Source organism: Cyclospora cayetanensis, unplaced genomic scaffold (assembly GCF_002999335.1).
Source record: "Cyclospora cayetanensis isolate NF1_C8 unplaced genomic scaffold, CcayRef3 CcayRef3_contig_112, whole genome shotgun sequence".
Taxonomy (NCBI): Eukaryota; Apicomplexa; class Conoidasida; order Eucoccidiorida; family Eimeriidae; genus Cyclospora; species Cyclospora cayetanensis.
The window spans coordinates 33,277-55,225 of NW_020312051.1; the positions used below are offsets into that span (position 1 = coordinate 33,277).

Here is a 21,949-nt window from a genome sequence, read left to right on the forward strand (position 1 = left end):
CTGTCCATGTAAGGGTTGGTAATTTGTGCACATACTTACCCACAACTCGTGTATCAACATAGAGTAATTTCAGGCCCTATCTCGGTGCAAGGTGTCTTCCTCACGCCAGCATGTTTTGTAGTGTAAGTCCAAGAATTCTGCTGGCGCTCCATGTTGCGAGGCTCAAGCGCAGCGGTTTTACTCTTTACGGACCAAATTCGCTTCGACAGGGTTCTTCAACGAGCCTGGTGACAACAAAAGGTGTATATCGCGGGCTGTGCTGTAGTATACACATTTCGCAATGTGTTGGGGCTTCGAAGGTTCCAGAATACAACCCAGAGCCGTCGACATGCCACATGGTCCGCGCTGATCTCCAGCGGCTTCACGGATGTCAGTGCATCAGTGCATGCCCCGTTAAGCAGCAGCAAAATTAAGTTATCGATTTTGAAAATTAAGTTTAAATGTCGTGGTTGTGCCCCTAGTGCATGTGCAAGTAATTATGGAGTAATGTGTTGGCTGCTTGCCGCCTCAAATGCGCACGATTTATTCAAATGGAGCATCCCACTTCTTACTCGAGCAGCTCTTGCATGAGCTCCTTTATTCGGTAGGTGACTGAAGGGCACGGTTAGCTCAACAAACCGCGCAGTTACCGTGAGGAGTGCGGAGGATCACAGTCGCACCACACTCCATACTCATGCGATGCACATGCGACACTACCAAGGAAGGCGTTGCGAGACTGCCAAGAGCGCTGGACAGTCCAGCAACGCCTTCCGTACAGATGAACGCACCTGTTATTGCGTGCATCTTGTGTGGGTTCGCTTGATACCGCGAGTGTGTCTCCTTTCTGGTCTTTGTTAGCCCCACTTCGCACAACAGTATGAGCCTCAAGATGTCCATGATTAGGATTTTTCAGAAACGATGCAAGAATTAGGTACCTATACTGCCTTTCCTGGTCGAAGTCACGCAACGTGGGCCTCCGATACTCCGGACAAGGCGTACAACAAGAAGCATGGATGCTCCGAGATGTTTCTTCTTCATTCACATTTGGAAGAGAACAAGAAGGCTCAGACTTCCAGCCAGCAGCCGTTGATAAATCAGTCAACGCATAACAGCCCTTCAGATAAGGGGCATCAAAGGAGGCACGCACAATCAAATGATCCTCAGTATCGTCCATGGCAGAGACCTCTGAAAGTGCGTCAGAAACGCTGCCATCTGTTGGAAGGGGTCCGGTATCTGTGCTCAAGCTGACGCTACTGGGCCCGTTGTTTCTGGGAAAGGCGATGGCCTGGGCCAGAGGAGACAGAGCGCTCATGGATTCAACAAGCGAGTAACGATTCAGCCTCCATGCTCTAATTGTCCCATGCCTATCAGGGTCTTGCAGTCCATTTGACGCCATTTCCAGTTGGTGTGCCTTGGCCTCTAAGGTGTTCTGGATCTCGAGGACACGCCGATGAAACTTTGCAGTTTCTTCACTCCCCTCAGAAATATAATGATTAGCCATTCCTTGAAGTTCACTGACCAGCGCGCTATATTCAGCTTTCACTTGCTCCCTTCGTAAGAATCGAGCCTTCATTAAGAACTCAAGGTTGGAAAGCCTGTTCTTGACTTCAAATCGCATCCGCATAGTCCTATTCATTGTTTCTAATACCCTCCAGTAAAAAGAAGTCAAGGCTATGTCTCCGTGCTTTCGTGCATCGTAAAAATTGATAATAGCTAGTTCACTCTGCAGCATACAAGGCTCTCTCATCTCTTGCAGCCTCTCAAGCAAGCACGACCTTAACTTTGCGCCTGAGCTGCATATGACATGATAGCGATAGTCGTCCAGATTGCCAATCACAACTGCCTTGTGAAGCAAGTACCTACAGTATTCTTGGTCACCTTGAAAGCTTATACCTGTTGAGTTCTTCCAGCTTGTGGATTCTTCCACTGGGGTAGGTCTATCCATCTTTGTCCTTTTGATGCGTAGAAATACCACGAACGAACGAAGCACCTTAACGCAACAAGATAAGCGCACAAAAGGAGTACCATAGCCTTGGCATCATTTTACTGCTGCTTATAAAATAAAATCAATGCACCCATGCCTCTGAAGTTTGATTCACGGGGGTCCTGCCGGAAGGCGCAGTATTCTGCCCGGTTTCGCGTACCTGGCGAATGTATAACTATGCAAAGACACACGGATATAATACGGCCCGACGATGTCTTTCGAGATAAAAAATATCAGACATGTGGACGGAAAGAAGACCATATCTTTTAGGCGATAAATCATAAGGCCCGATGTGGACACCTACAAGCGGGCTAAGGCAATTTGGCCGAATCACGGGACCTTCCCCATAGAGTAGGTCATGCTTGAAATATTGTACAGTTCAGGTAGTATCTACTGTAGGTAAGACAAAAAATAGTGGCATACAGAAGCCTGTCGAGATTTCGGCGATAAGGACTCTACTTTGAAGTAGCCAATCGAACCGGTAGGTGGCAGTGGGCTCGTGGCTGTTAATCACACAGATATACCTCGCTACATCCTCTATTTATTGAATCTACAGAGCGCTACTTAAAAAGCCTACTTCAGTATATTTATGGCTTTGCCTGTCTATTCCAAAATGTGCAACAAGGTAGCCGCCCAAGATGGGAAGGCTACCCATGGCAGGCAATCGCCTACACTACTTTGGCCACAGTTGGCACATGAAGTCCAAGGATGGCTTCATTAGGCCAAAGGGGTAACTCAGAGGATATTTTGGACTTATGAGCTAAGACAACTGGAAGATCTATAGGTTTAATCGCCTGCTATGTTGAAGAGTTTGCTCAAGACAGTCGACTTTGGCTCAGGTCACTCTTACCTTCGCAGGAGCAACGAGGCTAAACGATTCGCTTTCGCTTCACGGATAGTATTGCAAAACATCATTAACACAACTAATGTGTTGCAGTAATTAGGGTTCTACGACCTGAGAAGATTAAATGGCCATTATTTCCCAGGTTTATGCTGTTTGCCTCACCAGGTGCTTCTTGCTTTGCCTTGTGCGTCGCTACTGCTCGTGCTACCCGGACTACAACTCAGTACTCTTTGCATACTATTTCCTGTATAGCCAAACCTAAGCTCTAACGACTGCCGAGCAATAGTGGGCCGACAGTGAAGCAGAAGTTCCCCTTTGGATATGCTTCAAATTGCCAAAGTGTGCCTCCAAGACAATGTTGCAGACTTAGAGTAGCCTCTATGGCGAACAATCTCGCACTCCCATGGGGTCTCATGAAGTGAAGTCTCAGTGTTCCTCAGCACGATACGTTGAGTTTCGTGGAATAGTCAAGGAAGCTCCGTTTGGCAGCATGAGACCGCATTACAAGAGATCACGATTCAGATATACGAGCTTGAGTATACAGTTGAGGTTTGCATCTCGAAGCAACATGAATCGAGCCAGGCGAGGAGAAAGCTGTCGAGTTGCCCCAAATGTGTTACAGCCAAACGTAATAAAAATGTAAAGACTGTATGGGCAGCTAATCTATAAAACTGATTATACCCGATGTCGCATAGACTGGTAAGCAGAAGCGCACTTGTATGGCCGGCATTCTTCCAAGGCAGTAGCCTTTGCTGGCTGGGCTTGCATGAGACATGCCCAGTAGCTCAAGTTACTGCTGCTGCTTTGAAGTAGACGGCTCTGGGTTGGAGTGAGTATTTTCTGTTGCAGCGTATAGTGAGCAAGATCACCATCCATGCACATGAATTTCTTAGTTAGGTCGTGCATGGATGTTTTTTTAGGGAGAGATATGGGTTGGCGAAGATACCAAGCTCTTCACACGCATGCATGAGGGAACTAGAGACTTCAGAAGGCTCTGTCAGTAAACGCACCCCACTGTCTAATTAACGTAGACCTAAGTTTACTGTTAATAACATAGAAATCCTGAATGGGCCAATGATAGTTCCCTGCTTTCTTGGAGGCCACATTTGTCTTTGATATCAATATTTCAAACCCCTCTCGGGGTTTGGAATATTCGTCTAATCACAGAATCACTGAAGTGTGGAAACCTACCTCTGTATAGGGGTAACATTGGTGCACTTTGAACGATTTAAATGCCTGCATGAATCCTTGCAGGTAAATTATAATGTGCATTTATTGACAAGCATCATCCGTTTACCATGCAGAGGAAGCCTATACGCACAGCTTTGCAAATTGGAGACACGTTACCTGCTCCAGAAGAGTTCCCCATTCAAATGCAGACCATCTCAATTGATGCAGCATATACAATACTAGTAGTCCGAGCTTTGGGAATGCAGACCAACATGTTGCAGCCGCTCTAGATTGAGAGCACTAACGCAACTCCTTTGGGAAGCTAAAAGGGGAGACAGCTATACTTTTTCTGTAGTCAAAACACGTGCAATATCTTCCTTCGCACCAAAAGGCATGATAGTCTTCTGACCTTATGGCAAATCAGAAGAAAGATCTTGCATACACTGAGAACCGCACGGCGCAGCCGTCACACTAGTCAACCCTTGTAAATTGGAAACGAATAGATTTCTCCTAACACTCCGAGCAACGGATGTCTTGTTCATGATTTCGTTTGCTTTTGAGGGCATAAACCTGCCCGGTCCTGCTATTGGACGGCGTGACTTGGAGTGCTCTCTCCCGCCACTCGCACAATTTGGAGCGTTACTTGGGAAGCCAACCCAAGCTGACCAGCATGGCTGGACTTCGAAGAACGTCACATTATACCGAAGGTTTCCGTGGAGATACAGCTGACTACGAATTTAATGGAGCCTTAGTAGATAGGGATTGTTTTAGAAAAGAGCTTCTCTTACCCCTGCCCGCGACCCCGGATTTTCCGACAGGAGAGGAGAGGTGCAGCTAGGCTGCGGGCTGTTGAACACTCTAGGGACTCCAAGCACTTGCAGATAACTGCACATGACTTCTAAAGCACAAACATACAACATCGCATCTTCTTCTGTAGACCGAATCAGTACTCAGCATGATATACCGTATCAGAAAGGACAAAGCAACACATTAGTCAATTCTTTACGGTCAGAAACATACAATTACCCTACTACAAGAACTTTTTGATCGTAGCTTAGCATGCTACATCCTAATCTGCCATCTCAAAAGCACATGTTTTCCTGTTCTCGTCCCTGTGCTTCGAAATCGAGCGCACGCAGAACAGTGGAAAAGTTCCAACACTACATCCACCCCTGAAATTACCCGAAAGTCGGAAACGTTGCAAATGGGAAAAGCAAAGGGTACACTTAACCGGTAAGGAAAAGTCAAGCGGGAGAAACGCACACGATATTCAACAACAAACAAGGAAAAAAGCAACTCGGCTGCAACAGCGTGATTGCTTGCTGGTGTCGGAGCGCTGTTAAGTGTGAGCCTCCCGCTACTATAAAACAGAGAACAAGCAAATATGTAGAGGGAATCAAAACACAAACTAACACAGCAGTGCCTCCCGCGCCTGGTAATACAATGTCTGCATGCAAATACCGCCGGTACACGCACCACAGACGATATCAAAGCCCCCAAAGTATAATGAAGTGTGTTGGGAAGACACACCTGAGAGTGCCTGCAAATCTTAGCGTATAGCACAACTTAGCAGTGATAATACGTTTTATTTTAGCAATCCCCATAAATCGACTTTGCTATTTTAGGCAGAGCATGCGCTGAGGAAGTACAAGTACCACGGAACGGAAGGAAAGATCTCCATGGCGACCAGCGTTTTGAACCAAAAGGAGCCCAATATTTCCCCGTTTAGCAATGATGCCCCAACTGTTTTCCTTCAGCCACTGATGCTGAGGTTACTTACTTCATTTAACTACAGGGCTTTCGTATAGTGTTCCCGCTGCACCCAATATTCCTGGAGCCCATGCCTTGTACGTCTACTTGGAGATCCTCCGCATCCATATGGATTGATTTCCTGCGCGCGGCATGTTTGGTGTACAATTTGTGAAGTCTGAAAGCTCTCGATGGAGCCGATGTTGATAGTCTCTGTGGCATCTCCAACTTTCAGGAAAATTAGTGAAGTAAGAAAAAGCCTACGACCATGTTAGTGATGCCCTCAAAATGCCTCATTGTGAATCATAACTGCAGGAGGCGCAAAAGCCTGTGAAGAATTCCAGGGTTATCAAAGGCGTGAGAGCTGTATCGCAGGTGCATTGACGACAAATGCTCCGTCTGGATAGTAAGTTTACGCCAAAAAAATTAGTGTCAGCATTTACCGCTTTGAGTTGCCTTTCCTCCACGAGATGCTACTCTTCCGTTATAGCAAAACGCTCACACCGACAAAGAATATGATTGTTTAAAGGACGTGCAGCCGGTTGGAAGGGAGTAGGACACACCACTCTATCGACTGCATTGGTTGTTGAGGAAAATGTCACTTAACATCTGCAGGCCCAGGGGTAGGAGGAGCTGGAGGCAGCTGATGAGCGTCAATGCTGTGACATCAGCCTTCTCTGTTCAGATCGTAAGCTGCATATTTTCAAAGGCAGAAGCCAGAAGAAGCAGTGATCCGACCAAACTCAGTTACACGATGTAAGCCCATATGGCTGCTCAAAGTCCTTGCGGGTGTGCAAAGGTAAAAGCAGCTCCTGATCGCTTCCATTAAGGGGTTTGACTCAATTCCTGCATCCTAAAAGCAAAAGTTTGGTATGAAAAGCTGTTATCGTGAAATAAGGACACTCGCGTGCATTGACATTCCACTGCGTGTCTCGCAACAGCTACAGCGCACACCCTAGGTGCTTTAGGTGCTCACGAACCTTCCTGCTAAGCACTATGGCGCTGCCCACGTAGACAGCGATCTAGCTTCTAGTAGCAACCTCATAGACCTCCGATTACCCCTACGCGTCAGTATAGATGCGGCGCTAACAAATTCAAAGTGCATGCAGTTACATCTTAGTGGAACGCCGTTTTGAGGCTGTCATCAAGGTGAATGGAAGCCTGTTAAGGTAAACTGTAAGAAAGCGTCTGCTATGTCGAATGTCGAAAAAACTCTGACTCTGCGTAATTTGCCAAGCATTTTTCCAACAAGAAGCATCGATAATTTTTGGTTCTTACTGATCTTGTTCAGAAGCTTGATGCTAAGCCAACAGCGCCACCTTGGTCTTCTGGGCAACAGCAACGGGTTTTCCCCAAGGCGCTGCTCGATTCCTAAGCGTTGCCTCTTGCCAGCAGATTATATGCCTGCTCCTCAACCTCACCTTCATGCATGGGGAGTACTCAATACCGCGAAAGGTATCAGCGGCTGGCTTGGAGATCAGCTCAATAAGGTGCACTGAACGATAAACATCTTGCCAGCTTGTAATAAATTGCTGGCCAGTTTGCTGGAAATTCGCCCTTAGGTAGCACCGCTACGAGATTTCTCTCGATGTTTACGTATTTTAGCTATGCACGAACTCAAATTCCTTTTAAAGATCCAGTCGTTGAGCAGCTAAGACGGATGGCACGCTCAAAGCTGTCGTCTCTTTCCGCACTGCCGAGCCGCCCACACCAGCACTCGGCCTGACCTTTTTGAGCTACTGACATTTCCCCGCTCACCATGCATTTTAATTGACATTGTCGAGGACACCAAGAGTTGCCTGTTCATGGCGCTTGCCGGCACACTAAGCACCTCCTTCCCCAGCTGTAGCCGTATGTGTGCTCTTTTTAGGGTCGTCCATGGCATACCTGGGCTTAAGTCATTACTCATGGACCCAATATGGATGTCTCGGAGCACGCTGATAAGATGCGATGTCGATTCAAAGTGGCCTTTAGCTTCGGCAGACTATCCAATCCTTGCGTTCTGCCACTAGCTGGAAACCTGAGTCTTCGGTACCCAGATTGCACTTCTGCGCCGTCTCCTCAGACAGCAGATCCACTTAACATTCAGTAACGCTAGCAATTTTCGACCAATAGGGTACAGCTGTATCAGTGCATGATAACCTTGAAGTGTGTTTCTAACGGCGGATCTACGGGCTGTGGCTTTCTTCCCTGTGCCACAGCCTGCATGGGAGCTGTTACCTAAAGTGCCTCCTTTATTCTCCAAGCCTACTGACTCTATTGGGGCCAATCGCTTTTTCGAGCTGATTGGCGTTTTCCAGGCTTTTGCAGCTCCGATTAAGATGGCCCTATCTATTATACTAAAAGCATGTGCGTTGTTAGGAGGATGTATGGGATTGCGGAAGTGCTAGACGTCCCCGTGACTTTCTTTTATCGTTGATCCAAGACTGTAGAGTAGACCAACTACCACAGCCCCGAAGTCTATTAGTTCTAACCACATAGCTTTTCCTTCTCGCCAAAAGGGTGCAGGGGCTGCGCTCATTTGCTCCTGAATCTTCACGTAGTCGATAACTAGCTGAAGCCTCAATCCTGTTGATAACTTGTCAAGTCGCTGCTCATCCTCCGACCACCTGATATGATACGTCGAGGTCTGATATGCACCACTGATAAAGCATTCGTATTTCTCGATCGGCCCACCTGTTGATGAATGAAACTGGTTCAGCTTTTCGAGTTATCCTAGATTTCGTTTTTAATCATGCATAAACCGATGAGTCAGGGCCTGTATGAAGGCGTGAACTGTAATAATCCATGCTGGCAGATCACTTCCTTTATATGCATAAAGCCACTTGAGATGCTTCTCCTTTGAATAAACATGTTGCGCATTGCACTTGTTTCTCTTCTTGCGAGAGTACAAAGCAAGGCACATCTGCCATAAGCTGCTGAAATCTCTGGATACCTGCGTGTTTGCCGTTATAAGTTTCTAGCAGGCATACCCTAGCCGAAGCATCGACAAACACACTTTTATCAGCTGTTCAATCATTTATTCTTATCATCTGAGGATCTAGTGCGTAGACGCTAACTTGTAAGCTTGCCTTTGCCGCACCCAACTGTACTACAGTCAACTCCTACCACCTGAGGCTTTTCAGACTGTTGCCGCCCCAAAATCAGCTTGCTGAATGACTGAAGAACCTTGTCGAAACGAGGAAATGGGTGTAGGGAAATCTGACATCCCACTGCATCCCCAGTCAGTCGATGGGCGGGGAACTCGGTGGATCGAACCATGCGGTGCTAACAACTATACCAGGCCCTTTAAGCTCTCCGCTTTGCAGGTCTCAGAATTTCTGACATGAGGGGAGAGGTACAACAAGGGTGAGCGTAGGTGCACCCTCTATGCAGTCCAAGTATATACAGCTCGGGACATACATCTTCTAGCGCCTACGCTCACGACACTGCCTCTTCTCGTGGTAAGCTAACAGACCAAATAGTCAATTAACTAATTCTTAGTCGAGCCTAACTAGTTTAATGGGAATTGTTCAAGTGTAGGTTAGCCTGCTACAGTTCACATCCAAAGCGACGCTACACAATAGTGCGCGAGCTCTGCAGCGGGACGCAAACAACGCATACCAGGCTGAATTAGCTTGCTAATATCACGGATCCCCAAATGTGGCCTCCTCGTCTCAATAAAAATGCCTATGCATGGACTGCTGTCAGGCACCATAGAAATAGAAGATTAGGTTTTAATCGTGCCATTCGCACCAGACTATACCAAACATACCACAATTATATTGCTTAATGCTTAATGTTGCTAAGCGATGTTGAGGCAGAAGGCTTGTGTAACGGGGAATTTTTGTTACTCATCGTACATGGTTTGGTCAGTACCACCTTCCCACCACGTTGCCGGCTACCCAGCGGACGCAAAACCATCCTTGTCCCGCCCCAACAACACATGAAATAGCAATTTCACTTATTAAAGGCGGGAATTGTGCTATTCTATCATAGGTACACGCCGTCTCACACTTGGCAAAGCCCTTGGTGCGGGCACCCTTCGTGTAGTTGAGGAAGAATTTGGGGAGTTCGGGTGGTTGGTTGGGGGGCTGGCCGCCTGACGCGAGGACCTGCGGCCTTCGTCTTACGGTTTACTATATTATTCAAGCTTCTTTTTGTTCTAAATCAGATCGTTCATTTCTGTGAGCCTGCCCACCCCAGGCTGTATGTACGAGGCATTGTGGACCACTCGGACCTAAAGAACTCCCGGCCGTCCCCTCCTTCGGTGCTTGTGGTAGCTCTCTCTAGAGAAGCTCCGTTTCCTTCGTTGTGTGACTTCGCGAGGAAGTGCCTGTCCTACCGACCTCCTCCATACGCGGAGCAACTCGCAAAAAATGCTGGACTCCAGCCCCTCCGGCTCTTCCGAGTATGGAAATTAAGGGCATACATATGCCGGCCATCCCTTCCGCATTCCTCTACAAATTGCAGAGCTATGGCAGTCTGATGCATTGATATCGATGTGCGCACAGGCGATACTTGAGCATTGGCTCTCTTAATCCGTACGTGCATCGGTGGCAAATCAAGGCCCGAGTGGTTGACAAGAGCCCTTTGCAGACTACAAAGAACAACAGCAGGTTCTTTCATGTTGATATCACGGACTCTGCAGTACGTCCCCACATGTAAACTCAGGAGCAGCTCCCGATACCCTGAGGCCTTTAGCACACAATACGCGATGTAATTTCAAACAGGATTTGGCTTTTGCGCAATGCGTCCTAGGGAGATATAATCAGAGCTAAATTTTGGAGCGACGCCGCAGAAAAGTGGCATGGTGCCCTGGAGAAGGGCAAGGTCAGTATTTCACATTGTTTGCTAACAGCAGTTACACACCATAGCAGCCTCGTGTTTTGTGTTGCTTCTATGTGAACATCCTGGCGAGTAATATGAGCTTCTTCTTTGGCTGCGCACTTCTCAGGTCTACTGCTTCTCTCGAGGGAGAGTCAATGTAGCGAACAAACGATTTTCAACGTTGAATAACAACTATGAGCTCTCCTTCTCTGCTGATGCAGACATAAATCCAGCTGATGATGACGGGTCGATCCACGTCCAAAGAAGGTAGGGCTCAAGGATTTATGCTTCTTTGTGAGCAATTGGAGTACTGGGAATCTGAATATATTCCTGTATAGCAGCTTGATCAGGGTATGTAAGCATCTGTCGCGAGTGCCTACAGGCTTTTCGGCTTGTGGGTTTAACGTGTGTGTGGCATATGCAGCTTGTGCTCGATGCCCCTCCGCAACATTTTCAACTCTACTAGGGAATGCCCCTTCCCCACCGACGTGCTGGCCGTTGTTATTGAGGCTCAGGTTGGTTAAGCTCCGATGTCGAGACAGCAGCAGCCACCGGAAAAAAGACAGGGAGCATTCGTTCTTAGAATTGAATGTTTCTGGGAAAGGGGCAAGGCTTGGGCTTCTGTTTTCAGCCTGTGTCCTCGGTTACGGCACGGAGCAGCGGCGAGGAGCTCAAGCGTCGTGTGCTGCGAGTTCGAGACAAATCACAGATGGAGATGGAGATCAGTCTGTGGGGAGAACAGGTACTGGATCGAGCAGTGGGCTGCCTTCTGGCCCCGTCTTGTATGTTCTCCAGTGCATTATCTTTTCTCTAGCTTTGGTGCATTCTCTTGCCTTGAGGTCTCCTGATTTCCTGTCGTTTCCGCTATCTCAGCTTCCTCTCCCAAACGCCTTTATTGCGTCTCAGCCTTCGTTAGACTCTGCTGCTCCCACAGGTTGACTGTATTACCGAGACCGCAGCCCTCCCTCAGGTTTACGGCCTTACAGGGCTCAACATCCGAGACTGGAGGGGAGCTCGAAGCGCGAGCAGCACCAAGTCTACCCAAATAATCAAGGCTGGCAGTGGCCTCCTTCAGCCGGAGGAAGAAACCGCAGCAGCGGAGATGCTGCAGTGGTACACAACGGTAAGCTGCGGCTGTTGCGCGGGCGGGAAGTGCGTGATGTTGCCATGCTGCATCGAAGCGGGGACGCATATTGGCGGCAATGATCAGATTGCTGATTTGTAGCTTTCAGTCCTAATGATGCGTTCTGCAGACGGGCAGCAGTCTTTCCTTCCTGAGCATGTCAAGAGCGGGCTCCACTGGTGAGGGGGCTGCTAACGATCGAAAGCCCGTGCAGGAACAGAGTATTAAGGACATTAAGGACAGGAACGAAGTAAGGCGCTTGAGAGCGGCAGCTGCCCTCCACCCTTTCTTGTCTTCCGCGCGCAGGGTTCGAGCAACTGCGCAACGTCTGTAGAGTTGGATTGCCGTTGCAGCGGCTGGGCGCCTGTTTTCGGTGCCTGTTGTGTTGCAGCCAGGAGTGTTTGCCTTCGTTGGTCAAGTTCGGAGGGTGTACTGGAAGCCACGGCAGCAGCAGCAGCAACAGCAACAGCAACAACAGGACATCTATGCATACGCAGCCTGCCCCACGTGCAGGAAAAAGCTGCATGAGGCGTCCAGCACCGAGTTTTCTTGTTATCCTTGCAACATCAATCACGTACGGTAGTCTGCAAAGTTTTTCACGGCAACTGCTGTGCCTGCTTTTGTATGCTGCTGCCCCAGCCGCAATAGGTGCAGCATGCACATGTGGCAGCTGCAGCAGCGTGTCTGCTTTTGCTGCAGGTGTCCCCTGATTGGCGGTATATGCTGCTCGCCTCGTTCATCGACTCTACAGGGTCGCTCAGCTGCAGATGTTTTGCAGACATGGGTGCTCTGCTGTTAGGTTGCTGCTTCTTCTGCTCTCTCCCACTGTCACATGAGTCTCTTGGACTTGTAGAGATGCTGCGCTGCATGATCAATACGCCTTTGCTGGGGAGCGTGCCGGCTAGTATTGGTAGGTGACTGTTGTTCAGGGCAAGCTTTGCTGGGCTCCCCTGCTTCGGAAGTACGACGTTGGGATTCTGAAAAGAAGCAGACTTTCTTTGATTGGCATTCCATTTTGAAGGTTCGTCGCAAGACGCAGTCTGGAGGCAGTAAGGATCTATAGGCTGTGCTTGCCCAAGGAACCCCCTGTAGTGCTCTACCCTGCAGTTCAGCTCTTAAAATATTCATCTGCGCTTTTCCTTTGCAGAGTCACTTTCGAGTGATGGTCAGGGCAGAGTTGGATAACTACAACGGAGAGCAACGGATGCGCTACACTGCCCTTCGAGTGGAGGCTTTGGATGCCCACAGCCTGGCGATGCTGCTGCACCAGCAGCTCAAAGTTGCAGTAAGCTGCACTGCGCCTTCCCCTGGCTTCGGAATCTCTGGAAAGGCTGCGTACTGGGGTATCAGAGAAAACGAAGGGGGAGGGGGCAGATTAAAAGATCAATGTTGAGAAATCATACGGTTCCCATTTTCGTCTCTTGTTTTTATCGCAGGTTCCATCGGCCACTGACTTTGCGGAGAGCAAAAAGGCAAAACTTCAGGTGATCTCACGCCACCAAACATGGCAGATGGCAAAGCACGCATGCATGTGGAGTGAGCGTTGCATCAAAGTTGTGTTATGTCTGCTGTTGATTCAGCTTGATAACCATGGAGATATCTCGGAGCCAAATGCCAAGCGATCTTTAGTCGAGGCACACTGAGAAGCCTAACGCGGAAACGCTACCGATTCTTTTTCCATGATAACCCCCCGGAAGCCGTTGGCCAGAGCAATGAGTCGATTCTTCAGGCTTATGGAGTCGCTGTTGAGCCTTGCGCTTCGGACTTCGCTACCGTGCTCATCAAGCCTAGCTTGTCGGCAGGACCTTGGACTCCTGAATAGACCAAGGAAATTTCAGCATCACAGATTACCGTACAGCTGCCGGCGCTCGCGCCGTTTCGGCAGCCAGAAAACACGTTTCGTGAGCCTTATGCTTGCAAATTGAATTTGGTGCTCAATCAAGGTGTTCAGCGCAATGCGTTGTATCCGTGAAACTTGCCCCTGTATCGTGCAGGTCCTTATGCTCTCCGACTCCCCGCCATGTTTTCGCTTTAGGCGTCAGGAATTTACCTTTTGGTGTGGCTAGCCATCTTAGATAGTCATGCACAGCTACTTGTCCTGCAGCTTCTTCGGAAACAACGACGTTGAGGACACCCCTGCTATAGAAATGCATATTTCACCCCTCACAGGGACACAGCCTTATCAGAGTGATACGAGGTGGCATGGTTGGCTGTGTACCCTTAAGGACGACTGTGCGCGAGGCCAAAGCTAAAAAGCTGCTCATGTTGTTGAAAGGGCAAAGAGTTTTGGGGTTGAAATGGCTACAGTAGCACACAGACCACTGCAAAGAGGCCTTGCTCTAATCGCCCGCTTGGTTGCTCTGCAAGCGTTCGTCCAACCATGGCTTCTTGTCCAGCTGAGCAGGACTATACTCTAATAGAGTCGACCAACTCAGTTGGTTGGAGTTCCCTACGGTATCTCTATCGACAGTGCCCTCGCTTAAAAGCAAGCAATCGAAGGAGATGATTCAGGGAAGCAGGGCAGTGCCTAGGAGTCCCTACTTGCAGTTGCTTTGACAGGCGTGAGGACCAGAGGAGCATCGCTGTACGTGCGCCGACGCTCTGTTGTTGGGTGGAGACATACAGGCTGGAGGTACCCCTCACAGATGTCGGTGTAAGGAAATGTTTTTTTAATGGACTGCGAAACATTGTAGTAGTCATCACGAAAATCTGGTTCTTGATCTGTATGGAGTATATGAATTTGTTGCCCTTCTTTTTTTTCAGCATAAATGGCGTCTGCTTATAATAGTAGATGCAATGTGTATCTGCATGCCGCCACTGTGTATCATTGTACGTGAGTGACAAAATTCCAATCGAGTGCGGCTATGTTCACCCTGGTTGTCCCTCCTCCGTTTATGCTCACTCATTCGCGAATCTACGGAAAAAACAGACAGAACCATCTTGAGGCTCGAGAAAACTGTTCTACGAGCAATGATAGTAACGCCCATCCTTGAGTCTCCATGAGGACACCAGCAGCCCGGAACACATACCTTTTTCCGGGTTTACAAGAGCGTGAGCACTGCAGCTAACGCTATCACGAGCAAGTCAAGTAACATCTTCTGCGTTCAAAAACCACCCGCAGACATACCCGTTGCAGCGTGTCTGCAAGGTCTTATAAGAAGAGGCACCACTTAGGTACCCGACTAAGCTACACTTAAGTATTTTTAAGTGTACTGTGAAATTTACTTCAGCACTGGTAAAGAATCGACTCTTTACTGTCTCTTTGTAAATCTTAGTTATTGCAGAGAACTGGAAGCTGGATACAAAGACACAATGTTGTATAATTATGCGCCAGATGCTTTATTCAACTAAATGCGATTGCCCGGAGTGCATAAAGCGTACAGTTTAGCTCAACCTACCTGTACCTGTCCCCTTATGTCGCGAAGTCTGAAGGGCTCTGTCAGGGGAAGAAGGGAGCTCTTCTTCATAAACATTAACATTCTAATAAGCTAGTTTCAAGCTTAGAGTTAAGTGTCTCCCTGCAAAGACTATATATGGAGCGTTTCAACTCACAAAACCCCGATAGTATGTACATAGCAGGAGCTCTAGCGTGTTTATTGTCAAGTTATGGAGCACCAGCAACTGGATATGGTCAACGATCCCAACGCACAGCTTGTGTGTTATTGGCCTCGCAAGTGGATGCCTTGTATTGCCACTTAACTACGAATCCAAAAGCAAAGATAGGCAAAATACAAGCCGGTGTCGTAGTACCAGGCTTATGATAGCTTTGCTCGCAACACTTTCGTTGCCTTCATTTCGTCTGCGAAAACCAACCGTTTTTGTAAGCCTCCATGCAGTGTCTTCGAAGGCTTCGCGTTGCTACACCCTGTATGCATTCTGAGCATGCTCAATTAGCTGCAGATTGAATATTTTCTTCCGCCATTCTTATGTGCTATTTGTTCCAGTGTACAGTTAAACCAGTGGGATAAGAATCGTTGTTTCGTGCGTTTCAGGTAGATGCTTAGTGCAACTACCTAAGAATGACTGGACTGCATGAAGGATGCACCTAGCAACACATTTTATCTAGCCCACACCCATACAATATTGTGTCTTCCTCTATTGAACACAATATTACCCTTGGTACATAGGATGTATGAGCAGACAAACGAATCACTCAATTTTGTACTGTCCCTCAGCTACTTATGACTAACTTTAATAGTCTTGAAGCGGGGCTCAACCTGCTTCATTCTCCCCTGGAAAATTTCATGGAGAGCACGAAAGCTGGGGCGCGTCGAATCTGCCTACACACTAACAAGGGAGTAGGTTTTGGCAAAAAGTCTTTCTTCAAGAGCCAGAGAGGCTTCATCCTTACAAGTACCCGTCCCTAAAACTAATTTCCTTTTGTACTGTATGAATGTACAGTCCAGCAACCCCGTTCATCAGCCATTCATGTTCGTGCATCTGGTGTGCAGCCCCAGAGTTCGCTCAAGCATCGCCTCACTCACCAACCTTGACTAATTTGAGGCACATGTCTCTTGCCCCCACTGTAGCTTCTACAGAGTTTTCTATTCTATAAAACAAAGCTCTAACTATATGCGTCTAACATATCAATACGTGACCTCAACCGCCGCATCGTTCAATTCAGTCCCCTGGAGACGCGAAAGGAGGGTGGTAGTAGATAGGGATATGTCCCGAAAAGAAATACCCATTCATATTACTGATACTCTCAAGCCTCCTAAGGGTATTTTTTTTGAGGTTGACCAAGTTGTTTTCTGGGGTGCAACAAAGTTCAGCGTGGTTGTACGCAGAGGCACCTGCCGTTGGTGCGACACACACACACACATCGACCGACTAGTGATACTCTCTCGACCTAAACATTGGAGGCCCTGGATTCAAAACACACTGTGCGTACGCCATTTTTACTGTTAGACATTGACACATGCGTTTTAGGTGCTAAAGTATGCTTAAATACAGTTAGCATGGAATGGTTGACACTGTTACAGGCTGCACGCAAACAATGAGAATCGAGGAAGTTACCTCGTTGCAACACGCGCAGCGTGTGGCTTCCCACAGCCACATTAAGGGTCTCGGGCTCCTACCCGATGGGTCAGCCAAAGATATTCACATGGGAATGGTGAGCTCCGCGTAAACTGGGTGATGCACGGCACTTACTGGACTCTCACCGCTCACGCTTCACCGAAGGCGTCACACTAATGGCTATCCTTGCCTCAGAACAGATATAGCATACTTTATCGTCTGTCGTCATGCCGACAAGCCACCAGAGTGATGCCCATAGCAAACAAATGCCGAGTTGCTGTGAGAAATTCTCAGGTAGGGCAGCACCATGCTCGAGAGGCCGCTGGCCTCATCGTGGAGCTTATAAGGAATAAGCGAATGGCGGGCAAAGCTTTGCTGATCGCAGGTTAGTTTAGCTTCATAGAGCAGTAACTGAGGGAAGGACATGGTGAAGGGCGGGGACGGATCCAACTATTCCTCAAGGATTCTGGAACACCAGCAAGCTTACCACGTAATACTGGCTTTCTTTGGGTACGCAGGCCCACCGGGCACTGGCAAGACCGCGATTGCCATGGCAATCGCTCAGGAACTCGGTGCAAAAGTGCCATTTTGTCCCATGGTGGCCAGCGAAGTATGTCGTAGTTCCTTGGATCGACAAAATGCTACTGAGGAAAACATATGACGAATCTCACAATCATAGCCGTGTGGACACAAACGATCTGACTGGTGCCCTCCAATAGTGCGAGCCCCTCTTAGGCGCCACTTTCACTAGCACTACTTTCCATTTGCCTGGTTGCTTAGGTGTACTCAAGTGAAGTAAAGAAGACAGAAGTTCTCATGGAGAACTTTCGCCGGGCCATTGGAATAAAGATAAAAGAAGTCAAAGAAGTATTTGAAGGACAAGTCGTCAGCATGGTAAGGCGCATACTGCTTCAAAGTCTCGTAATCACAATGAGTACGGTACGTTATTACATTGGTGCAGTGTTAGCAGTGATGCTTTTATGTATACAGACAGATGAGCAGAGTGATGAGCTAGGTGCTAAGGAGAGTTCTGCACTAAGGGAGCCCCATGAGGAAGCTCCGTGTCCCCCAGTGCGACTCACACTTAAGACATTCAAAGGCTCCAAGACGCTCCGCCTTCATTCAACAATCAACCAGGGTCAGCGAAGCGGCCATACTAATGTATCCTAGTGTGTCACCAGTGTTGTTGGCTGCAGAAGACCTCTTGCTTTCTTATGAATGGTTAGTATGCACTTAGGACTACGTAAGGAGAAGGTGGCCGTGGGAGATGTCATATACGTGGAAGCTGCCACAGGGCAGGTGCGACGCGTAGGCAGGAGTGAGGAGTTTGCAGGTCAGTTCGACCTCGAGGCCGACAAGTACGTGCCTGTCCCGAAGGGGGACGTGCACAAGAAAAAGGAGGTAGTCCAGGTAAATCACTCTAACCCCTGTGCAGCAGCGCGCTCCCAACGAAATCGGACGCAATGCAGTGCAGACTCCAACGAAAGCAGAAACGATCACTACGAGCACATACTGGCAGAGTCATTTTTTTAAAACCAGCTATTGACATGCTGTGACCTGTCAATCGTACAGGATGTGACTCTGCACGACTTAGATGCGGCCAATGCTAGGCCTAATGGAGGCGCGCCCCTTGCTTCCTTGTTGGGACAGTTCTCCAAACCCCGCAAGACAGAGATCACGGAGAAACTCAGACAAGAAATAAACAAAGTTGTCAACAAATACGTTGACCAAGGAGTTGCGGAATTGGTGCCTGGAGTCTTGTTTATTGACGAGGTATAATCAATATCACTCAAGTTTAAAGGGCACACCACTTTTGCTAGCGGGAAGCAAGTTTGAAGCCCACGGCTCTGTTCTTTTGCGCTTCGGTATCGGATGGATACCCCAGTAGGAATGTCTAGCGAGTTTGAAATTAGTTTGTATCGATCATTTATCCATTAGCATGTAAAAAATTGCATCGAGCTTTTGTATCACTGAAAGGCTCCGAGTCTAAGCTGCGATGGCATTACTGAGAGCGAACGCTTTTGGCGCATCTAAGAGGCGCTTCCGTTATTCCTACCACAATGCCCATCTTTTAGACATAGAAATACCCGCGCTTTAGCTTCCATGGGCTATGTCGATGCTTGTTCCCAATCCCCCTCAAAAAATCCCCTCACATTCTTATGCGTGCATTTCCCTACGAGTGATATATCGTAGCAATATACGTGAGTACATGAAATAGTAACAACTCAGAAGCACGTAGCGCAAGTCAAGAAATGAGGTTGACCGATTGGTTGTCTTGAGAAAAAGAAAAATCACTACCGCACCTTAATTGAAATGGGCTCAATCTGCGACTGGCGCGCAGTAACTTTGTCCAGAGAGCTAGTGTCATTCTGCACGCTGATTGCAGGTTCATATGCTGGACGTAGAATGTTTTACTTACTTGAATCGTGCCCTGGAAAGCCCCCTATCCCCGGTCGTTGTCGTCGCCACCAATCGTGGCGTCTGTACTATTCGGGGCACAGATGTTCTAAGTTCTCACGGGGTGCCAGTTGACCTTCTCGACCGCATGTTAATTGTCCGCACACAGCAATACGCTAAAGAGGAAATTAAGGAGGTGAGGCACGCCCTCAAGCTACCGAGAGTGGTCCTCCAGAACCATATATATGTTCCATAATTCATCTTGCAGAAAGGTGCTCACGAGAAAGCAGCACAGGGATACCAGTAACTGTCAACTATGCCAATTTTTTCAGGTCCTGCAAATCCGTTGTCGCGCAGAAGGGCTCACCCTGTCCCCCGAGGCTGCAGAAATGTTGGCTGTAGTTGGGGTCCGAACCTCTCTGCGCTATGCTGTACATCTTCTGACCCCAGCTGCAATCCTATGCAGGGCGGATATAACCGACGAAGACTATGACAACTCTGAGTTAGAAGAGCCAGTTATTGAACTGCGGCATGTGCAGCAAGTCGATAGTTTGTTTCAGGATGCAAAAACATCCTCCAAACGGCTTGCTAGAGAAGCAGATTTCTTTATCCATTAAACAAAAAAAACGCAAAGCAGCTCCCGAAAAATTCTGTACGCTGCATACTGTCGTGAAAGGGCTCAAATACAGGGTGCCCGCCCTTCTGAGAAGCCCGCTGGCTGGCGAAGTTCCAGCGAGTGACATCTACAGAGCATCTGTTTTTCGATTTAGTAGCGCAAAATTTACCAATGCACTATGCTAGTAACGACACTTCAGTCTCTGTTGAATGCTTCCACGAAGCCGTCGTGAAGCCCGCTGCCATTTGGAAACCTACTTTAAGCAGCCAAGAAGATTAAGAGCTGCCTGTCGACCTTCGTCACCAACGAATCGTACTCCATTTGAGGTGCCTCCTGGCCGTTGCTGCTCTGTTCTTGACAGCCACTCGCTAACATTTGATTCTTGTGAGAAACCGTAGTTACTTAGGTAATTGGCATAAGGAGGATCCTCGCGTTGTAGCACGCTTTGACTGCAGCTGGAGGGCTGCAGATTTTTGAAGGTGAAGAAGAAGTGAGGGGCTCTTGACCTTTACTAGCGCTCCTATGTCGTGCAGCCTTGCCTGAGCAAATCACGAAGATGAAACCAGTCTCCTATCAAATTTGCTCGAACTACGCAGGTAGCAACATTCACAAGGCCGCAAGGTCGCTCACATGCATGAGAGCAAGCTTCGACTTCAAGGCGTTGTACCGGAAAGACATTTGTTGCCGAATCACCTCCTCCGGGCTTTGGAGGAAGTCGCAGGACAAAAGTTCAATAAATTTATATTCCATGTTCTGTTTAGGCAACAAATCGCAGAAGCCAATGCGATACTAAATGGACTGCCCAGCTGGTCAGAAGTCGATGGAATTTCAATAGGCAACCCTTGCATCGCCAACTACTGTAACCATGCATACACCATTTGCCATACCTGAATAAAGTCAAGTCTACCCTTGCCTGTTGTCTCCATTATAAAAACGGCGAGAAAGCTGCGGAACAGTCCGAAAGGCACTTCAAATAACGGTAGGAATGAGAGGAAAATCTGCTATACATTGTAGCTGGAGCTGCGATTTTTTGTGCATGTACAAGCACTGCGCGCTGAGTAAAGTAGTTCGAACCTTTGCCCCGCTCAAAGACCGCTACCGGGACATCTCCATTTTACCTCTGTGGCTCCCTGATACATGAATTGAGCATTTTCATAAGCACTTGAGAGTAGTCTGAGAATTGAATCATTAGTTTTTGACCCTGTTGCATCTGCCGGAATGCTTTCTCGTCTACCCTAAAACGAAGCAGCAAGTAATTAAAAACAAAGTCACTCAAGTCCATATCAAGTAACGAAGATACTCAATCACTTTGTGCTTCGGATTATACCCCACGAAAAAATTCTGTTAGGCTGTATGCATTCACGCGGGGCCTATGTGTGCATACACATGGGTATAATGAAAGAATAAGTCGTTCTCGCTCGAGGCCTCAATCCGCACTTCTTGAGGGTTAAGCTCTTCCCCCTGAAAAGACAATTAACAATCGGATTTGTATTACATTGTGAAACCTTCCAGATTGGCACGGTGCGGCATAGCGGGTAGGTGAGAGCAATAGCCTGACCAGAATCAGAATTTTCACCCTAATGGGCTCGAGTCTCCCCACATCCTGGGGGGCTTTGCTTCCTTCCTGCATGCGAAGTTCGCATGGAACTTCTCTCTCGTAAAGAATCAAGTGGCCATCCGCTGTAAGCACGAACAAGATACCACACACTGGGCTTCCCACTAGAATGCTTTTTTGCGCAACTGCTAGCACAAACAGTTGCCTGCTCCATAAGATTTATTTAAAAAGAGGCTGAGGCTTCTCTTGGAGTTGGGTGCAGCAGAGGCGGGAGAACGATGACAGGCAGAGCGCAGACAACCGAGAACCGGGCAGCAAAGGCAGCTAGGGTCCTGATGAACACTTTCTCCACTGAGGATCCACTGCACTGTCAAAGAAGACATGATAACTATAGACTTACCGAGGGAAGGGTCTACCTCATCAATGGCAGAGAAGTCGAAGTGGGTCAAGAACGCGGCCGAGTCCGAGGCGGGGAGCATTCCGTCAAAGGCACAGGCCGCGTCCGCCGACATGCGATTTGCCATCTTCGTACGGTCGCTCGGAACGACAGACAAGCGATACAATTTGCATTAATTTGAACTTCTGCAAGGACCGAAGTGAAAAGAGATTCGCAGCAGCACCCCCAATTCCTTTCTGCGCCTGAAGTCGCTGGACTCGCGATGCGCCTCGCGCTATTCAATGTGATCCCTTGGTTTATCTGTCCTTCC

At 48.2% G+C, this 21,949-nt stretch overlaps 3 protein-coding genes across 3 annotated transcripts; 2 read left to right on the forward strand and 1 right to left on the reverse strand.

The window, feature by feature from the left end:
• The first annotated feature begins 10,084 nt into the window (after positions 1 to 10,084).
• LOC34621898 (replication protein A 70 kDa DNA-binding subunit) lies at positions 10,085 to 13,301 on the forward strand. Its single transcript, XM_026335243.1, has 12 exons — positions 10,085 to 10,116; positions 10,220 to 10,355; positions 10,467 to 10,538; positions 10,663 to 10,781; positions 10,960 to 11,050; positions 11,167 to 11,277; positions 11,470 to 11,658; positions 11,789 to 11,908; positions 12,050 to 12,167; positions 12,588 to 12,679; positions 12,806 to 12,943; positions 13,095 to 13,301. The coding sequence occupies exons 1-12, from the start codon at positions 10,085 to 10,087 to the stop codon at positions 13,299 to 13,301; spliced, it is 1,425 nt and encodes a 474-aa protein (XP_026191028.1).
• A 3,353-nt stretch (positions 13,302 to 16,654) lies between these two features.
• LOC34621899 (ruvB-like protein 1) lies at positions 16,655 to 19,688 on the forward strand. Its single transcript, XM_022735086.2, has 9 exons — positions 16,655 to 16,771; positions 16,969 to 17,059; positions 17,193 to 17,284; positions 17,455 to 17,568; positions 17,665 to 17,812; positions 17,912 to 18,084; positions 18,247 to 18,447; positions 19,061 to 19,267; positions 19,404 to 19,688. The coding sequence occupies exons 1-9, from the start codon at positions 16,655 to 16,657 to the stop codon at positions 19,686 to 19,688; spliced, it is 1,428 nt and encodes a 475-aa protein (XP_022590922.2).
• A 397-nt stretch (positions 19,689 to 20,085) lies between these two features.
• LOC34621900 lies at positions 20,086 to 21,766 on the reverse strand. The gene is made up of 7 exons (XM_026335262.1): positions 21,643 to 21,766; positions 21,246 to 21,367; positions 21,072 to 21,148; positions 20,806 to 20,922; positions 20,575 to 20,632; positions 20,318 to 20,440; positions 20,086 to 20,226 (listed from the first exon to the last, which is right to left on the reverse strand). Exons 1-7 carry the CDS (start codon positions 21,764 to 21,766, stop codon positions 20,086 to 20,088), a joined length of 762 nt encoding a protein of 253 aa, XP_026191047.1.
• Between the last annotated feature and the right edge of the window lie 183 nt (positions 21,767 to 21,949).

What these genes read in the sequence shown, in the direction of transcription:
- LOC34621898 (XM_026335243.1), top strand. Translation starts at nt 10,085, where the DNA reads ATGCTGGACTCCAGCCCCTCCGGCTCTTCCGA. An exon ending in GTGCCCTGGAGAAGGGCAAG is followed by an intron (nt 10,539 to 10,662) that starts GTCAGTATTTCA and finishes CGCACTTCTCAG; the next exon opens with GTCTACTGCTTCTCTCGAGG. An exon ending in TGCTGCAGTGGTACACAACG is followed by an intron (nt 11,659 to 11,788) that starts GTAAGCTGCGGC and finishes TGCGTTCTGCAG; the next exon opens with ACGGGCAGCAGTCTTTCCTT.
- LOC34621899 (XM_022735086.2), top strand. Translation starts at nt 16,655, where the DNA reads ATGAGAATCGAGGAAGTTACCTCGTTGCAACACGCGCAGCGTGTGGCT. An exon ending in GTCCCATGGTGGCCAGCGAA is followed by an intron (nt 17,285 to 17,454) that starts GTATGTCGTAGT and finishes CTGGTTGCTTAG; the next exon opens with GTGTACTCAAGTGAAGTAAA. An exon ending in AGAAAAAGGAGGTAGTCCAG is followed by an intron (nt 18,085 to 18,246) that starts GTAAATCACTCT and finishes TCAATCGTACAG; the next exon opens with GATGTGACTCTGCACGACTT.
- LOC34621900 (XM_026335262.1), bottom strand. Translation starts at nt 21,766, where the DNA reads ATGGCAAATCGCATGTCGGCGGACGCGGCCTGTGCCTTTGACGGAATG. An exon ending in TGTATCAGGGAGCCACAGAG is followed by an intron (nt 20,633 to 20,805) that starts GTAAAATGGAGA and finishes ACTGTTCCGCAG; the next exon opens with CTTTCTCGCCGTTTTTATAA. An exon ending in GTAGACTTGACTTTATTCAG is followed by an intron (nt 20,441 to 20,574) that starts GTATGGCAAATG and finishes TTGCCTAAACAG; the next exon opens with AACATGGAATATAAATTTAT.